Raw genomic sequence first — 20,442 nt, forward strand, 5'->3', positions numbered from 1 at the left:
CAGACTAAAGCCAAATCACTGCACTGTACCAGTGCCTGGAAAGAAAAATAACTATCCCAGCCAAAACCTGGGCAGATCAGAGGCAGGGAGAGGTGCTCAGTGGCCAGTGCCCGCAGCAGCCCCTGTGCACAGCTGGAGGCCTCATCTATGTCCCAGTTGTAACTGAAACCTCCTTCCCCAAAATACCAGGCTGGTGCCTGCACCCCAAGATCAGTGCACGGATGGGGGAGAGGTGGGAATAGCAGCTAGGCTGCAAGTGGGGAGGCAGGAGTTAAACGACAGTAGTGCTGTTGTGGCTGAAGGGAGCATAGCCACTCATCCCCCTGCACCCCAACGTGCAGCCAGAGACCTTGTCACTGTCCTGTTGTGGGTTAGGGTTCAGCGCAGGGTTATGGCTTGGACAGGAGCACATCAGTATCACACCTGCATGTCTGTCTGCAGCCTGCAGCTTCGGCTTGGGCTGCACTGTTTTTTTTTTTCCTTTCCAGTACTGATTCGGAGAAAACTCCAGGAGCAAACTTACCGACAAAGTTTTCAAGTTGACAAGCAGGTATTCTTTATTGAGGCACCAGGAGACACGGGGGATAGCTCCTCCTAACGTGTGTCACTGTACTACCATGCAGGCCATCCTTATATAGTCACTGGGCATATATACATATTGATGAGGCTACACATGAATTACATCATTTTCCAGAAAGTTTCCCGCATGCACACAAAAAAGTGGTGGTGGTCTTTAAGAGTCGTTTACTTCTTCCAACAATCTTCATAACTGCCGGCATTCTTTGAGCACCAACTTAATTAACATTACAGAAATAGCAATGATCCTGTCCTTCTACTTATCAGTTAGTTTAACTATTTCCATCCTGGACCATCTGCTAGTCCCTGATACTCCCCATCCCCAGGTCCTGTTTTTCTATCTGTTTTTCTTACACTTTTTGTACTAAGGTCCTAAGGACCTACAGCTATGTGAACTGCCTTCAAGCACCTCAGTTATTTTCCATTACAAAGCCATCAAACTTAACGTTACTTAGAACAGACTACATTTCGTGCTTTTGTGCCTCCTTGTCTCAGTACAAAGTAGCGAGGTGCTACCAGGAGTGCAGGTTTTCACGGGCCTTCCACAAATGCCCGTGTGCTTTGCTCCACAAAACCCTCACGGTACTGTTTACCGATCAGGTGAAAAGAAGCAAACACCGCTTCATAGGTGAAGCCTTGGTGAGCCCACAGCAACACCTGCCGCTTCTGGGTAAACTTCAGGCGAGGCGCTTGCCGGGGCTGCGAGGCGGCTGCTGCGGAAGCGAGGGGGAAACCTAGCCGGGGGGGGGTGACCCAGGCGCTGCCCGCCGCCGCTGCCGCCGCTCACCGGCACGTGCTACCTCCAGCTCTTCCGGCCCTCCCGGGGCGGGAGTGCACAGGCGGCGGAAGCGCGTCCCCGCTTCCGGCGGAAGCGACGTCTCTCGCAGACTGAGCCCGTAGTCAGACCGTTTCCGCCTCGCGGCCGTCCTTACCACCGGGCCGGACGCTGCCGGGGGAGCCGTGCTGCGCTGTACAGGGGTGATTTAGCGGCTCGCCTTTCCCATAGCCGTTCATAAGGCGGCGGCGCCAGCGCCCGAAGGATGTGGTGGAGGCGGCAGTTGCAGGCGCCGCGGCCGAGGGAGCCCTGAGCCCGAGCAGCCCCTTCTTAGTCCTGCTTCCCGCCGGCCCCGCTCGCTCTTCCTCCCTTCTTTCCTCATTCCCTCCCTCCCTTCGTCGTCAGCGCCCGCCCCGCCCGCCTCCCACCACCCCCCCCCCGCGCTGGAGGCCCGCGCGGCGTCTGAGGGGGAGCCCGTGAGCGCGGGAGCCAACGGCAGCCAGGATGGCCTCGTCGTCGGGCAACGACGACGACCTCACCATCCCCAGGGCTGCCATCAACAAGATGATCAAAGAAACGCTCCCCAACGTCCGCGTGGCCAACGACGCCCGCGAGCTGGTGGTGAACTGCTGCACTGAATTCATCCACCTCATCTCCTCCGAGGCCAACGAGATCTGTAACAAATCCGAGAAGAAAACCATCTCCCCGGAGCATGTCATCCAGGGTAGGCGCTGTGCCCCCCGCGGGTCTGCGGGCTGCGAGCCGCTCTTGTCCGTCCCCGGGCGGCTGCTTCCGCTGCGTTTTGGTTTTCATCTCTATACAGCACAAAAGCCGGGGGGGTCTCGTAAGGGTCTGGAGGTATAGCGTGTCGTGTCAGTCGCGTTGCAAGGGGAGGTTGTCTTTGTGTGGTGAGAGCGGCTGCGGAGCGTGCCCAGGACCAGCCCTCGTCCTGTGCTCCGGAGAAGTCTGTGATGCTCTGGGTGAAGTCACCAAACCCATTCGCCCTTTTCGTACCTGTGAAACGAGGTCAGCTTCGGAACGAGTGGTTCCGCACAGTTCTTTCATAGCGTGTTTTAGGATCCTGAATGTGTTAAATGTCTTTCTAATTGGAGGCTGACAAAAGATGCGTGGCTGAGTTTGTGGGGCCCAGCCTTTAATCCAGAGTCGTCCTGTCTGGATCCTATAAAAAGCAGATTTCTCTAGGGCTATCCTTGTAGTACTGAGTATTTGTATCTATTGTAGAAAGCCCTTAAACGTGACTGATGCCGTCGCATCTGCTGTTGACTTTTTCCCCTTGCTTCAGTAAAAGGCGAGGTCAGTCTGTGTCTCATTTGCTGTTCTTTAAATTCTGCTAGAAACAAGAGACTTTCGTTGCTCATCCTTAAGTCTGCAGCAGACATGTTTTGTCAGGAATCATTCACGTTGTTGCTAAAGCAAAAGGTTGTTGATACCAGTGTCTGCTGCAAACAAATTTGTAGCAGTAATAGTGGAAAGTGCTGTGCTGTCTAGTGGAGATACCAACAGCAGTATTTGCAGTACAGCTGAGCTGTTTTCAGGACTGTGATGGTACCAAGTTAGTTGGAAAAGTGGTTTTTTTTTGTAACTTGTTTTTTTGGGATTATCTGGTTGAACCAAACAAAACGATTCCTTCAGATTGTATCAGCTTGCTCACCACAAGAATTTTAAGTACTTGACTGGATTATGAACAGCAAAAGAAAATACGTGGTGTGTATGAACTTTGGTATTAAGAAATACATGTAAATCTGGAAGTTCAGCAGCACGACTGCATCACAGAAGCTCAGGATGTAGAGAGTAAAACTTGTGCTTGCATGTGTAAGCATACTTCGGGGATGATGCTTCTTAGTAGATGGATAGTTTCTTCAAGTGATCACGAGAACATTTGAGCTCAGTCCTTAACATAGGACAAGACATGAGCTATTAAGGTTGTGGAATATCATAGAATGATATAATAGTTAGAGTTGCAATAATGAATGACAATATTTTTTGCCCACTAGTGGTGGTCTTTAGTGAAGATTTCGCCTACTTCTGCCCTGGGATTAGTGTGGATGGATTTGAAAACAAAACTAAAATGTGTGGTTTTGCATATTCACACTTGGGTGTGCATGTGTCGTCAGCAGGTGGTCTCAAACTAAGTATGTTACTGGGCTTTGTGTTTTTGTGTTACAAGATTTTAGAGTTAGGAAAAAGTTCCATATTAGATCTGTACTTTTTAGTCAAATATTGCCAAGGAAAACTTTTTGTAATGCTCCAGAGATAGGAGTTGGTTTTGGATTTTCTGCTGTTCTTGTTTTTAGGAAGATGTATGGGCTATTGGCTTCTTCCAGATGCTGGCTAGTTGGCAGGGGATCCCTTTGTTGAGGTAGGAGGGTTTAGATGGCTCATTTTGGAAACGGTGAAAATGTGTATACAGGTGTACTATTTCAGCGTTTTTATCCATCTTCATACATTCTAGATATTTGCAGCTTTGACTGCCTCTTAATGTAGCTCTGGATAAGGATGCTAACTAATTAGGTAATTGAAATATATTTGTTGTGGTCATCCAGATACCTTGTTCCTTTTGAATGCTTAAACCAGTTTATTTAGAAGTAGGATGAGGCTAATGGCCTCACACCTGGTCCAGTCTAAACACAGTGTGCTGCCAAGAGGAATCCTTTTGTGCCCTTCCTAGAGCTGGATCTAGCAATTGCTGATACAACTGACTTTGAGAATCAAGGGAGGAAGTGCAGGTTTCTGTCAGATGAGTTTGCTGATCTGACTGTTCCTGTAAACAAGAAGTTACTGGATTGGAAGCAAGGAGCAGGAAGGGTCTTTCACTGGGAAGGAAGAAGGGGAAAGAGGCACTGCAGTTGGTGACACCCTGCCATTGGACTGCATTAGAGATAGTGTGAAGCTGCACTTGGTCACTGTACTTAAGTGTTTGGCAGCAGTGGTGCTTAAGACACCCTTTCCTTTCCTGCGCTGTTAAAATGTTTGTGTGACCATGTGCTGAGCTAGAACTCTTTCCCCTTGCCACTGGGTTATGCTTCAGATAGACTAAGTCGCTGCTGTGTTTCATTGTGTTGTAGCACACTTGACTGTCAACAGCACAGGGAAAGAAAAGCAGAGGCTTCTTGCATCCCATGGGAGATCTGATTTGGTAGATGTACTCAGACTTTGCCAAGCACTCGCTGCTAGCAATAAAATACAAAGCACCTTCCCTGGAGAGTGCCGAAAAGCATCAAGGCTGTGTAATAGTCCTAAGTGGAGAGTGTCTTTGTGTTTTATTGTTGAACCCAGCTGTGAATCTGAGGCTCTAATAAGCAAATGAATATCCTTCCATCCTGGAACAGAATATAGCCTCATTTGGTAGTTATGTGAGCCATGACAAAGCAGGCTTTTTTGTGACAAATTGAACTTCCATTGAATTCTGAAAATGGTGAGATGTTAAATTGACATTTTAATGGACTTGATTAGTTTAGTTACTTGGTCTATACAGACCTGTTGTGCAGTAAGGTAGGCTGTAGATTGGTGGCAAATCCTGTAGCTTCTTTTCATGAGCTATTAGGGTACTGACAGTAGCTCTGCTAAATTAGCAGTGACTTGTCCCACATTTCAGCACTCTGCTGGTATAAAGAGGTTGATATTTATTCTGTGCATGTGTTCTGTAAAGCCTTGATGTGCTTCAAGAAGATAGTAAGTTTTGTAAGTCGTTTCACAGCCAGCAGAATGTTGATGCACTAGAACCTGTGGTGCATATATGGCTCTTCATAGCTTTATTATGATGAACAGTTGTGCAGATCTGGCTTGATTATGTCACATGCTTTCTTTAGGATTTTGAGTGTGTGCTATATTCAGTACATAACTGTTCAAGTCCTTTGCGTTAATTTACTTTCTTTTAAGGGCCATTTAAAATTTCCTTAAAACCACTTCTTGCTGTTGACTGCAGATTGGGCCATCGTTCATATTCTGATGCAGCAGATTGCCAACCCTAATCACTGAGAATGTTCTTTGGATGAACACCTATGTGTTTTTGCTATGATGGTTTGTCTTTGTGAAGTTAGACTTGTAGAGTCTTAAAAATTTTATACTTTTCTTAAAATTTTAAGGGTTCTTAAAATTTTATATTGTGGTTAAAAAAGATATTACTTTAGTCTACTGTATATGCTGTTTACATGTTAAAATTGCATAAGTTCTTAAATATAGATTGCTTAGAAAACCAGTTCTGGACCATGAGATGTGGATTTGGCTCCTGTCTTCTGAAGTTGGATTCATTGAGTTGCTAAAGATTTTTGGTAAATCTCTGTCCTGGGTTCATAGAAACGGTGGGCTAATTGAACAGTGTCTTGTGTGTGGGCTGAGTCTGAACTAGCATATACTGTCTCTGGAGTAATTTCATTATCTCTAAATCAGTTTGTCTTTTAACTTTGTTTTTCTTAAGAAATAGGTATTATGTAAGCTCATTTGCCAAATGTTATCTGCTAAAGGAATGGTGGTCTTGCATGACTAGAGAGCTGTACTGTAATGCCCTGTTGAAGACAGTGTATTAATTGTCTCCTTGACTACAAGCTGGAAGCTGAAAACCTAGTGAATGCCTTTGGGTTATTGTTTAGTTGTATGATACAGTGGCATGCTGCTGTAATTATGTGTAGGAAAATGTTGCTTACAAAATTAATGTTAGAATATAGTTGGAGTTAGTGTAGCCAAGAGCTTGTTTATAACAAGTTGTTGACTGCTGTTGTGCAGTTTATTTTAGTACTGTTTCTTGAATAGCTTGTGATGTAAGGGTGAAATAAAGTAAGATAAAGATTAAAACAACTGTCATTCTGTGAAGGAAACTCTGATTTATGTAAATACTGGAAATTAACCAGGTGGTTTATTAAACTGAGATTTGAACCTGTCTCTAGTATAATTTGTGTTTATGTAAGACTTCTAGCGTGTTCTGTAGTAAGTTCCACTTAGGGGTGTGTGTATGTTTGGAGGCATATCATAGTAACTACATCAGGAAATAGAGTATGTGCTTTTTGTCACACTTGAGTTTTTATAATCCTTTCTGTTACGTGTGCATTCTTCAGAAAGCCTGTTGTTGCAGGATATAGCTGCATTTCAGATTTCTTTGAGCAGACAAAAGTGCAAGATTTTAGTTTCTGAATATGTTTTCACATGAAGATAAATAAAGTGGTTTCTGTTGAGAAATAAAACATTAAAGAGCTCATACGTAATTCTGTATAAATTCATATGTGTAAATGATGCATTTTTACCTTCTTGGCACTTGAAAGACAAATTCAGATGTTAACATTTTGCTTCTGCTCTGTTACTGATTGCTAATATACCTTCTACTGAAGACTTAGAACTGGAAAGATAGAATCCCTGAGAGACTGAAGGTTAACAATTCAGGTAGGGAGGACTACTTAGTTCTGGTATGTAGAACTCTGCTTAGTTCTGGTATGTAGAAGATGGGAGAAAGATGCCTTTTGAAGAAGAATGCTTATTCTAATGTATCGGAAAGCCATGAATCCTCTGCAAGTGCAGGCTGCTCTGCAGCCTTAATTTTTCTAGCCTGAAAACATGGACCCTTAAATGGCATAGAAGAGATAGGGAATATATCTGTCAGATCTTATGAACACAGGTTTCTGTCACCAGATGATAGACAAGTGATTACTTTTTTTAAAAACGAAGAAATCTCTTGAGAAATTTATACCTATTATCAAAAACTTTGTAAAAGATAAACAGTGTGTTCTCTTTCTTTCTTTCTAGCACTAGAAAGTTTGGGGTTTGGCTCATATATCAGTGAAGTCAAAGAAGTCTTGCAAGAATGCAAAACAGTAGCACTAAAGAGAAGAAAGGCCAGTTCACGCTTGGAGAACCTTGGCATTCCGGAAGAAGAGCTTCTAAGGCAGCAACAGGAATTGTTTGCAAAAGTAAGTGAAGCTTCTGTTATACTTCACAAGAAGTGAATACTTATACTGATGAGGTTGGAATTATTAATGCTGGAGATCTAGTGCCACAAAAAATATGTGCACACCTCAAGATGTATCCCCTTCCTTGTCAATTGATGTGACATCTGTGATGCTATTGACCTTGGCCTATTTGAATTGAGGGAAGTCAACAAATAAGATGGTGCTAGTTGTTACTTCTGTTATTTGACATACAGCAGTTGGTATGCAAACAAATTTTATAAACTAGGTTTAAAAAGCATGGATTTTTTTTCTGCTCTTAGGTATTTGCATTCTACTGGAGAGAATATGTTAGGAATTACTTGGCTGAGGAAATAAAAGAATGACAGCTGGTGCTCTAGGAAATGACCACTTTTGATGCATCAAAAAGTAAAAAAAATCTTTTCTGTTTCTGGCCATCAGTGCACAAATGCTATTTCTTAGGCTTTGAAAGAAACATTTAACTGTTCAAAATTTCTAAGTTGTCCTTTCTCATCTTCCTTTACTCTTGGCAAGACTCTAATTGAGTGAATTCATGCATAAATTTGTAGAGGCAATTCAGGCATAGGAAAAGCATTTTCCTGCAAATACTGTGCAAACAGAGGCACACATATATTCTCTATCAACCCAGCCTTCTCCCCTCTCAGCTTTCCTAGATAGTTTGTGAAGACCTCCAAGTTTAAATAACTAAACGCCAATTTTATTTACGGATATTTCTACACTATCTTTGTATTGTTCTGTTAGTTTGAAAAGACCATCATTCTCTAAGTGATGTGAAAATTATCTTGGGTTTCTCCTTCCACTTACGCAAGGCATGAAACTTATTTTCTCAATTTGCTTGCTTAATTTTCTCTGCTGAAAATGCTTGTTCCATTGTGTGTAATGTCCCCCTCTTCGCTATACTTTTATCTTGCTGAAACAATTAATAGCTTGTTTTTCATATTACAGCATGCCAACTACTTTAATCTTAATTGCATGATGCATTTTAAGGCATTTAAAGTTTCAGCCTACCACACAGCTATTGTCTGTGTGCAGTGAACTACTTATGATAAATTTGTTTGTGCCTAACTTTAGTTTGACTGTACTAACATTAAAAAGACTAATATGCTGCTTCTGGACTAAAGGAGAGAGTTGCAAATAATAGTTTAATACCTTTTTTTTGGCTTTCTAATTTGTTTGAATGATTTAGCATTGTATATCAGATAAAAAAGTAGCAAAAATAAAGTGTGTTAAGGGTAGTACTCTCTACTAAGTAAAAACGTAAATGCTGAATCCATGGCCACCCTAAAGCAAGCCACGCTTTATCTAAGGAATGACCCCTTCAGGTATGTTCTTTTTAAATTCTATAATATTGTGCCTTAATGTTTAAATTAAGGCAATGCATCCAAGATTGTATGAATGATTTTTTCTTTTTTTTATAATCCTTGGGAATTTGAAAAAATTTCCCTTAGTCAGCAATGTCAGCCTTGTTTTTCAGCAGTACCAATTGTATTATGCTGTTGGAGATAGTGTAATTATTCTTAAAAGCAGTTACACAAGTGCCTGTTTGTTTATTTGTGCCATCTTGTTAATAGTCTGGAACATGCCACTAATACTGACTTCTTGCTGTAGCTTTAAAATACTTGCTGTTAATGTTATGAATGTTTGATGCCTGTAGATTGGATGATAGTAAATATTTGAAGTCAGGAATGGCTTATCCCTTTGTTCATGCAGGTCTGTAAGTTTCTGTGCAAGATTAGGCCCTTAACAGATCTGGGGGTTTTACAAGGCTTCCTCACTAAGGTTCATCTGGGCAATAAACGAGTTAAGTTTGCCAGGTGGTTATAAGACTTCTTCATCAATACAGCTGAATGGTTTGGGGTTTATTACCTTTCTTCACATTTTTGAAATGGCTGATATAATTATAAATATGGTAGTGAGAGTGGGCACTGACAAAACGATCCGTCCAGTGTGAAGTGCTGAGCCTCTGATTCCTGGGTCATGTATGTGTATCAGTTGCCTCACTGAGTGTACAGTAAACTTAACTGTAGCAGGGTCAATAGGGAGCCTTACTGTTACATTGTGTGTATAAATATTTATGCTGCTTCTGTGTGTACAGATGCTGTTGTCTTCTTTTGTTGGAAACTTTACAATGTCTTAAATTGTTTTTCAAACCTTGTAACTTCACTGCCACTCGAATTTTGAAATACTGGAAAGTCTTCATTGAGAAGAGATTTATAACTCTGCAAAAGCTTTTTCTTTTAATGCTAGAACAGACTGAGGAAACATGGCCCTTAAAATAAGGAAAGACTCCTTTTTCATTTGGCCAAGTAGATAAACTGGTTTTGATCACTTTCCAAAGCATCATCTTTTGGCATCTTAAAATTCACAAAACTGTGAAATTTGTTGATGATTGAAAAAAAAAAAATAGGAAAATTCAGTGAGTGCAATGGGATTAGAAAGGAATTGTTGCAATCTTTGTGATGACTTGTAAAAGTAGAAGGCTAAAGATTTTTAAATAACTTTTTCAATCAAAATAGAAAATTCACTCAAATTTTAGTTTTCAAAAATAGAACATTCCCTCAAAATGGAATGTTTGCTCAGACATTGACTCAGAAATTGAAGTTCTACCTTGAACACAATTGACTAGTAAACTGTTGAAATCAACAATAGTTGCTGAAAACCAAGTGAAAATCCTGGATAGGAAAACGAGAGGTCATGTTGTTAGAGCATCTTGTACCTTTCAGTAAAGGACTGTACCTTTCTGTAGCAAAGCCTTCCTCAGTCTGCATACCTGAATTTGAGAAGACCTTGCATTGCTCTATTTTTCAAAGATTGCTTAGCAAAGCAAGATAATGGCTTTCTTCTATGTTTTTTGTAATAATGTGTGCCTTTGTGATGCAATTGGATGATTTCATAATTGCAAGTTTTAGTATCTGTAATCAACAAAGTAGGGCTGTTCTCATTTCTGAAATGTGATTAAATCTTAAGATCCCTTGAACTCAAATCCTAAAATTTCCATTGCTTTGCCTCACTTAATTTTTCCATTAGGAAGTGGCTCAGCACAGTCCTTATGATGGACCCTAAGTACACTAGCTCTTGCCTCTTGTTTTTTGTAACTGCAACTGTCTGAATAGTGGCCTCTTCAGAAGGAAGAGAGAATAGAGCTAAACATCTTGGTACAAATACTAAACAAATAATAACACTTCTAGATGTGTTTTATAAGTAAAATGAATAAAAATTATACAAAAGAAATCTGCAGGTGTGGATGAAACTGTTTTCTAAGGTAAGGTGCTCAAAAGATTCTTCACAAGCTATGTTTGGACTTAACAATTAAATTCGTGTCTCTAGGCTAGACAACAGCAAGCAGAACTGGCGCAGCAGGAATGGCTACAGATGCAACAAGCAGCTCAACAGGCACAGCTTGCTGCTGCCTCAGCCAGTGCATCCAATCAGGCAGGATCCTCTCAGGATGAAGACGATGAAGATGATATCTGAAATTCACCAGCTGAATTCGTCTTTGCTAAGAAATACTTTTTCCTGCACAATGAAAACAGTGAAATGAATGCTTACCTGTAAGTTTGTATGCATCATGGACTGGCAATTGGTATTCTAGGGGTGTCTGCTGTTGTGTGCTGTACGTGTATAAACTGTCTCTTTTTGAACTCTTGAAGATTTAAGGTTCAGTATCATATCAACTTCGGATTTTTAATGGTGTATATGGAAATTTTAGATAGCATTGCGTCATTTATTTGATCAATAAACAGTGTTACAATAAACGAGTTTATAAAATATAGTGAGATTTATACAAAAAGCTCTAAATCCACATTTGAATTTCTTCCCTTTTAACTAAACTATAAAATCTTACTTAGAATTTTTAACTGGTTTGGGGGGGCGGGGGGAGTGGTACAGTAGCCAATAACCTCTTGATGGGAAAAAAAGCAGAGTTCAGCAGTAAAGTCTGAATTCTTACTTTTTAAAATGAGGATGTATATGGCAATAAATATTATATATGCTCAAATACCACACTTGTTGAAATTTGAAAATGATACATTTTCACCAAGTTAGGAAAAGGTATGTTTAATAGGAGTTGTACAAATTCAGTCATTTTTTTGTATAGGGATGGAAAAAAATAAACCCATGGTTTTATTATGACATCCTTTGACAGTCCTAACTGAGTATTTTACTTCAAAGACTGACTGGTTTGAAGAACTAACTCTTCTATTATTTCACTCCAGTTTAATGTTAACCGTTGTTGATGGTATTTCGTAGTCCAGAGCTATTCATATTGTTGAAATGTAAAGCTGGAACTTGGCAAAACAAAATGGGTTTAGTTCCACTGGTGTAACTGGGAATGATTTAAATATCCAAGCCTAAGATGGCAAAAGCTGAAGCTAAGAGCATGCTTACTATAAAAGAGGGAATTTATTTAACCTTGATTAGTCATTGTCAGCGTAACGCTAACATTCTCCAGACTAGATTGCCACTGGATTACTAAAATACCTTGTTGAAAGATAACATTTTCTTCCTTCAGATTGGTTCATAGGTAAGTCCAGGTTTTTGATTAAACTGTTCCCTGAGAGCGATCAACAATACATGGAACAGAAATGATGTAGTAGTCCTTTTGATAGTTGATTTGAAACTTCTGTTGATTAATGGATGAGCAGCTGTTCTTTGTGTTGGAATAAAGCACAGTAGTGTCCATTGCTGAGTTTTAATGTGTTACTTGAAGTAATACTGGCATATCTTCTGGTACACTAATCTGAGCAGACTAGAAAAGCCACTTGCATGCTGCTGTAGATGACCCCATAGCTCTCTAATGACGTGGATTGTTTCATTAACTGGTGTCCTCAGCAAGTTGCTCTAGTTAGAATTCTTGAGGAGGGCTGCAGCAGTCTGTTTACATAAGAATGCAAACAGAAAATGATGTGCCCATTTTTACATGGAGATCTGAACAAAGTACAGTTGGCATATTCGCATCTCAGCCACATAGTGACTTCTGGTTTAAATTGGAGATAAATAGAATTGCATATTTTATAAATGTGAACACTTCCTTAAATGCATTAATGCAGTGGAAACTCAGAAAAGTATTGGTTTGAATGCTTATGTTTAAACAGGAAAAACAAAACAAAAAGCCTTTCATGGCTACTTTATGAAATGCATTTGGCAAGGTTCATCTGAGGAAGTGGTTTTCTGTAAAGGTTTAAGTACCAAAGGTAGAAAATCTAGTCTAGTGATACAATGTTAATGTGCAGTGTTGGCTTTTCTAACTTGTACTGTAACACCTTCACACTTTCTATTTTAAATGAGTATTTTCCTTTTAAATACTACTAGATATATTTTCACACCTTTCTTTTCTGATGCAGAATTCAGGTTAACATTTTACTGCATCTGGTATGTATGGTGTAATATGTTTGGATCCTTGTGACCTTTCTTTTGGACATTCTTGTGCTTTTTCATATGCTGTATTCTTCAAGCAATAAAATTCTGATGTGTTTTTATAAAATTGCTTTTATATTTAATGAATAGTCTGTCTTCTGTTTATAAAGAAAACTGTTAAGATTACCTAAACTCGGCTGTTACTTAGACCCACTGAACACTTCTTGTGACCGAAGTCTTTACAACTGAAGTGCTGTGGGATGGCATTGCTGCTCAGTGGGGTTCATGCTTGCAAACAACATTTCTGGGCTTGACCTGCTCTCTTTCCTCTTGGGAATTGTATATTGTATATATGCATTTTCATAACCTGACCTTCTCAACTTGAAAAGTTGGACAAAGCCGCTGTAGACCAAATACAACTTACTAGAATAGTTTCACAAAGTGAAAGACCCCAGTCAGAGGGTGTGGAAATAAGAGTATTTGTTAGTCTCCTGTTGAATTAATGTCGTGCAGATAGTCTTGTTCAGAGACTACTTATTCAGCCATTCCACCCCAAGTATGAGGAGTAAACGGGGAGAATCTTCACTGATCTCTCAACAAATGACAAGTCTTGTATTACTTTCCTACCATGTACCAGCTGTTCAGTGAAGACAAGAGATTTCTGAACTTGCGGTGCCACTGGAGTTGTTTTTTGATACACCAGATACATAGAGTGTAGTTTGGTTAGTGACCTGTGTTGTTACTTTGTCTCAAACGAAACATGCATAAGGATGTGTTTGTTTCTTAACTATTGGGTGGGTGAGATTATCTGTGGGTTTTCCATAGATATTTTGACAGTCTGTTTCAGAGTGCTTTCATTAAGTGACTTTATCGCAAAGCCTTTCTGTTACTTTAATAAAGTGCGTATGTGCATGACATTGTGGATACTGAATATAGTTGTACTTACTACACTGAGATGCTTTTAAAGGAAGGATTCTGAATATCAAATACTTAAATTGGTATTTGAATTTCTCTATTTAAAAGCATCTAGTTGAGTTTGGTATTGAAAGATTGGAAAGGAATTCCTGCAAGAATGGAAGAAGTCTGAAAGCCACACTTATAAATGGAGCTGTTAAGATTTGTTAAGGTACCTCCATTGATGAGGACTCTGTATAATAATGCCTGTGCTGATCTGGTAATGATTTTGAAACAGTGCCAAGTCAAGGGTATAAAGTGATTTAATGATTGATGTGAACAGCAAAACCCTAACTCTGGAGTGTACACCTCATTTTAGCCTTCCAGTGTTGTGTTGTGATTTCATATAAACCATGCTCAAAACAAAAGAGGAGGGAGGAGTGTCATATTAAAGATTGAGTGCTGTGGTTAAATTACTTTTTGGTATTACACTATTAATCTAAGATGGAGAAGTTTTACTTTGTAGCTTACACAATGGGAGCATGTGAGTGGGATACTGGCCAGTGTTAAAGATTGATTTTGCTTGCAGATAAATCAGACAGGCTAGCTCTTTTGATCCCTGGGGCTTGCTGAAAGTCTACTCTGTGAATGTGCCACCTGTGAGTCAAGTATGCTGGGTATAACTGATGAAAAGGAGTCAGGCTCAGCATACACCAGTTAAGGTTTGCTGGCAATCGGAAATGATAGATTCTCTTCCAAAAGATGTTTGTGCTTAGTTTGAGTAATCTTTTTTTGTTTTTTACCCAAATTTAACTGAGCTTTTTTCTTTTTGATTCCACACAATCATAGCCACAAAAATCAGAAATTTTGAGAATATAATAGTGGTACTAGAAGTAGTTATCCCAGTTCTTGAGTACATGGGGCACCAAATATGCTGGAGTATGTGCATTTCTGGAAAGAACAGATCCAGTGAATGCTTGAATTGCAGGCTGTTCTTTGCTGTGGTACTGTGCTATAATGCAACTGAGCCAGTACTTGGGGAGTGGAAGTTTTGCAGCAATATGATTAGATAGTGCATGCAATTGGACATGCCATATCCCATGCATCAATCACTCATAAATAAGTGTGGGTTTTGCTGTGTGGATGAGTCTAGCATAAATAAACTCGAATAACCAAGGGTAGAAATATATAGCAGGTGATGCTCCTGAATGTGTTGGGGTAGGGGATGTTTGATTTTTAATTCTTCATGTCTGTGATTTATTGTCATGTCAATTACAGGGATACAACATGAAGGCTTCTATCTCAAATGTTCAAGTAAGGGTTGACAGTACTGCTACAACCTGGTGTTTTTTTTCCTCACTTTTAAATGTAAACAGCTACTACACTTTTATGTATCTGGGGTGAAGATTTAGAAGAGGCATAGTAAATTATGTAAAGATTACATTTAATTTTCAGGCTGAATGTTCATGTGGTTAATTTTTGTAATACTTTTGAGATGGTTTCTTCCTTGTTTCAAAATAATTGATTTATCTCTTTTAGCCCCCATGTAGGTTGACTAACGTTTTACATAGTGTAAGTCTGAATGACTTCCACACTCACTTCAGAAGGAATTAGTACGGGTTTGGTATTAGATCAATACTGTTACTAGTGAGTAATCAAGCTTTTAGATCTTCAAAGCATCGTACAAGCATTAACTAGGTGTAGGCAATGTTATACTGCCCAGTGTAATAATGTTGGTATTTGAATAGTCCTTGCTGTGCTTTGAAGCTAACACTTTCACATGCTCTAGAACAAAAAGGTGGTGCACTGTGTAGAGGAAAAAGATGCTATCCTAATGTCAGACTTCATGGAGGGGTGACTCATCTAGAGAGTAAGTAATTGGGAAAACAAGACAGACTTGTTATAAAAGTCATTGCCAGAGATGAAATAAGTTATTTGTAACAGTGAAGAGCTTGGGATTGCTGGTTATGGGCTAGGACTTGGTTTCATTAATGTTATGTTCAAATTTCATTCTGTTACCTACGGAGTGAAAAACCACAGCTGTACTAGAAATCAAAATCAGTGTCCTTTTTGTTTCTGGGATGAATTTGTATTCTCTGCTAGGCAGCAGCATAACCCATGGAAGAGGCAGTGCAGTGTTAGTAATGCAAAAGCTAACTGGTACATCTTTGCATGCAGAGATAATTATTTTCCAGGCAGGTAAAATTAAAATCTTAAATACAGACAGTTCCTTCTTAAAAATGTACTTACATGAATCTTCCATATTCTCTGATGGTATTTCGTATTCTATACCTGTGGTAGTTTGTCTGGATTGCTGGTTAAATTGTATGCAGTTAAACTCATAGCCCTTAAACAACTTCTTTTCTTGTTTTCAATATGTTCTAATGTTTTGAAACTTGAACCTGCTAGAAACATGTTTTCATTTCTACAAAAGTTTTACAGTTTGAGGTGCTTACAAAATGATTTTAAAATACAGTTTTAAATAAAATTTAAAACTAAGCCTTTAAACAAATGAAATCAGTTTATCTTAATGTTTTGTATCATTAAAATGAAAGGGGCAATTTTTGATGAATGTGAAAAAGCTATTTGTTCAGTCTGGAGAATGTGAAAACATGGGACTAAACTGTCTGTCACTGCTCTTAGTGAGTTATCTTCTCCAAAATGTTGAAAAACATTATTTTACCTATTTAAAAAGCGTAAATTGATGTTCTGGGGCAAAATTCACCCCTCAAACTTTTCTCCCAGTAAAATGATGAACTGACTTCATAGGTGGAAATAATATAGGGCATGAATCACATAGTCCTGCAGGAAGGACTATAGTAGCAGACAAGCTTGGAGAGCATTTAATTGATTGCTTTAATTGTGATTTTGCTCTAATCACGAGAATTGGATGCTGCCATAAACTGAAATCTCTAGTATTGATTGTGTTACCATAGTGTATTTTAGAAGTTTCTCCTTCATGAACACAGACTAAAATTTCTGAATGCTCAAAAGGATTTTCTTTTTGTCCCCATAATGTATTTGTGTTCAGATCTATTTTTGTCACCTGCCTCAGTGGTGTGTGTGTTCCAGCCCAGAGGGACACTTGAGTCTTCAAACTCAGTCATTTTTCTTTTTTACTTGGTGCTGAAAATGGTGCAATTATTTAGCTTAGAAGAGATCATAGGAAATGGTGACTAGCTTCTTTTCAGAGACAAAAGGTAGCAGCAGCACAACTGAACCCTCATGTTCTGTGCATTTCATTTTCAACTGGGGAGATCTGAACATAAGGAGAACACTACCATAGGTAGTGGTAAATCCGATGGGGAAAAGCCCTGGCTTCTAGAAGATGAGTGTGTTAGGGAGGGAAGAGTCTTAAGAAATTATGTATATTCTTACCTTCACATCTCACCTTTTCTCAAAGGGAGAGACTTACTAGGATTCACTTGGCTACTTGCTAGATTTTATCTGCCTTCGAAGCCCAGAGAACTGGTCTTCAGACTTAGTTAAATAGGTCTTCAAAAATGCGATATCACAGAAATAAACTTCCTTTTTATACAAGTTGTTTCTTTATTTTTGTTTCTTGGAATTAACTTGAAAATTTAGTTTTGCTAAACTTTAGCTTATTTGGAAACTACAATTTGTGTCTGATCAGAATCTCACTTGGAACAAATAAGAATGATAAATGGGGTTGTAGCTATCAGTGTAAGAGGGAGACATAGTAAGGTAATTGATTTTCTTAGTGGGATATCTATTCTACACACATTGTTATCATTCCCATTGCTGATTTATTTAGCAGTTCCTGTTCTTCTAAGGTGATTAGCGGGAGGGGAGACTTATCTTGGGTATGTGAATTACTCTTGAGTTTCCTTCAACACTGTGATCCTTTGACAGCTTTTTCATGAACAAGTTAAGTGTGGTATTCTGCAATGTGGTATTCTGCAATGTGGATGTCCACTTTCTCATGAGGATTAAAAATACCAAGGGAAGGACACATGAAATTAAACCACAGGGGTGAAATCTTTTAAAGGAGAGAAGTCAGGCCCTGCAATTATATGGAACGTAGGACAATCGGGGGATCCTTGGCTGCCTCGGTTGCAAATTAGTGTAACTCATACCTCACCCACTGAAATAAGATCTGATTGATTACAGCAGAAACGTGTTGGTATTGTTACACTGCTTGTTCTTTCGCTTGCCAGCAGGCGGCTGTCACGGTCGGAAAACGGGTTTCGGCTTGGGTGTGTTGTATCTACTGATACCTGTTAACTGAACCTTACAGTCTGTTGTAATGGAAAACCGTTTGATGAATTGCCGTAACTCCTTTAATGAGATCAGCTAGTAACCCAGGATACTGATCACGTTCAAGTGTTAAGGCACATTTTGCACAACTGCATATACATTTGTGTTTCTGATCATAATTCAAAGTCAGATGATAGTAAAATACTTCAAATCTGAAAATGAGTGGTGCTGATCCTTAGCCACACATTCATCCACTATTCATTTTGTTACAGCTTGAATTAATACCATGACAGACTCTCCATCTTTCAATATTGATACAGTATGTCAACCCATACGCTCTGCTTGAAAGCTGCTAAGTAATCAATGCAGAAAGCAGTTACTATTCAAGTATTTGGTTATTATTTTAAAACTAATAATCTTTATGCCTGTAGATAATACGCTAATTAAAAATGATGCCTATTAGAATTCACCGTAGCTGTATGTAACTGCGTATTAGATACAGCTCCATGTTCTTTTAATGTAAGGAAATGTGCATGGATGGGCTTGGTGGGAGAACAGAGAATACTGGTTAGGTGAACTGGAGATATTAGAAATTAAAGTAGCAAACCCTTGGCATTTATGGTTACATTTTGATATAATTCTGAAAGTATGTGCAAGGAAAGCAGGTGGATTCATAGTATTCAAGCAGATAGAGTTGAAAAGCATCTTTTGCTATCATGATTCATGGGTCTTCCTTGATATTTTGTAATTGTTGAGCCTTCAGCTTGGGATGCAGTTGTTTATTATGAATAAGATATGCTGAGTTACCATGTGATAGTCTTGCTTCATGGGAAAGCAAATTCCTGTGAAATAAGAGCTTGTTGGTACTTATAATACTGATAGTTGATGCTGATTGACACATTTCTTCTGCTACATATGGCACGGAAAGATGTGCTCTTGGCTACAGTACAGGCAAAAAGAGTGAATACAGGATATTTCATACAAGCAGATGGAAGTTCTCATTTTCTCCCTGTAAGCTGGTTTGAGTAACCTTTCAGTTCTGTTATCCGGTCACTGGTGATGTCTTTCTGTTTTGCTTGCTGAGACGAGACAAAAAGAAGAAACATACCTTTCTCTTCCTGTATGAAATGTGTTTCAGCACAGACTGGAAAGATGGGGGGTACCATTCTTAACACAAAAATTCAGAGATAGGAGAAAAAATTAGAACACACTAAGCAGTGGCAGAGGCTGTGCTATGTACAGTCTTCCTTTTGCCTGGAAGCAGAGGTGATGTGTAAGACAGTTTCCTGCTTTATAAATAAACAAATAAATAAAAAATCAGTACTCAGAGTAAAACTGTGAGTTCATTTTGTTTAACAGTTGAAACAGGAACCCAGTGGAAGTAAACCTCTAGTCAGATGCGCCGATACAAACCCTTTGCCTGCTGCTGGTGATGGTTAAATAGCCAGCCTCTAGGAGACTGAGGAAGTCTGTGGAGAAGACGGCACAATTTGAAGTGTGAACACACCTATTCTTCTGTCTCAAACTATTTCCTGAGCTGTAAAGTAATGATTACATCACATGGAAGCCTTAGAAACATAAGTATTTTTTAAAATTAGAGCACTTAAAGTACTGGTGATGGGAGAAATACATGTGTAAAAGGGGGGAGAGACCAAAATTCTTTTGGTTTTGAAGCAAAAAGAGGTAATACTTATGGGGTTTGGAACACTTCATTTTCTTTGTGGAGTAAAGTCCAGTTTTAATATGATGGAGAGACTGCTGGCTAGAGGAGAAAAGGATTAATGGCACCTCACGCTGAGAAAGAGATATTTGGAAGTAATTTGTTAGGTCCTGCTGATTTTTGTGGCAATGGAAAGCTAAGCTGCTTTGCTCTTTAGAAAGTGTGCCCACAGGGAGTGCCAGACAGCTTTTCTGCCACTCCACATTAATCATGCAGACTTGTTCTGCCAAGATAATATCCGTAGGTACACTTGTAAACTCGAATTCTGTTGAGAAGCGAACAGAATTAGCAAAGTACATAACTTGTAATCACTGCAATGATGTGGATTCAGTCTAAAAATAAAGTCAGGCAGCTTTCTTTTTAAAGCCTGCCTTAATTAGTCACTGATGGGCAAAACAGCTAAATACAACAATAACTTTTCTAAGCTAAAAATAAGTTGTCATCATCTTCCATAAAATGGTAAAGATTTCCAAGGATACTGGAACAATCTAGTCTATCACAAAGCCTTTGCTGTGTGTCAGAATTACTTAAATATGTCTTTTATGTGTTCTTGAGTCTCTTTAGTGAGACTTTTTTATTGTATTGGTTTGATTCCCAGCACCACCACACTGAGACTGACATTTTTAAGGATATGACTAAAAGAGTAAAAATATTTTTAATTTTTTAAAAAATAAATATTTAAATAAAAAATGTACCATCATGAATAGTAATACTTTAATTACTTCTAGGCCTTAGGCTAGTTGTAATCTCTGATAAAGGAAGCCATATCAAATTTATAAGTGATTAATTATAACATTTCCAGCAATATCCTGCAGAGATGCAGTAGACTCTTCCCCTCATCTTACAGTTAGGTCATTTCACATCCTGAACTGCCTAACTGGAGGAGAGTGTAACTCAGGATATACATGGGATCTCCGAAAGCAGGAATGTACTTAAGCAAGGAAAGGGCCTAATGGTGGCTGATGCCA

The 20,442-nt window shown here is 39.2% G+C and overlaps 1 protein-coding gene across 1 annotated transcript; it reads left to right on the plus strand.

Annotated features, from left to right (window-relative positions):
• Positions 1-1,537: 1,537 nt before the first annotated feature.
• Positions 1,538-12,785, plus strand: DR1 (down-regulator of transcription 1). The gene is made up of 3 exons (XM_057429213.1): positions 1,538-2,075; positions 7,106-7,269; positions 10,615-12,785. The coding sequence occupies exons 1-3, from the start codon at positions 1,856-1,858 to the stop codon at positions 10,759-10,761; spliced, it is 531 nt and encodes a 176-aa protein (XP_057285196.1). The 5' UTR covers positions 1,538-1,855; the 3' UTR covers positions 10,762-12,785.
• Positions 12,786-20,442: the final 7,657 nt, after the last annotated feature.

This window comes from Pezoporus wallicus, unplaced genomic scaffold (genome assembly GCF_028554395.1).
Source record: "Pezoporus wallicus isolate ANWC-B61680 ecotype Strahan unplaced genomic scaffold, APGP_CSIRO_Pwel_v1 contig_593, whole genome shotgun sequence".
NCBI classification, from domain to species: Eukaryota; Metazoa; Chordata; class Aves; order Psittaciformes; family Psittacidae; genus Pezoporus; species Pezoporus wallicus.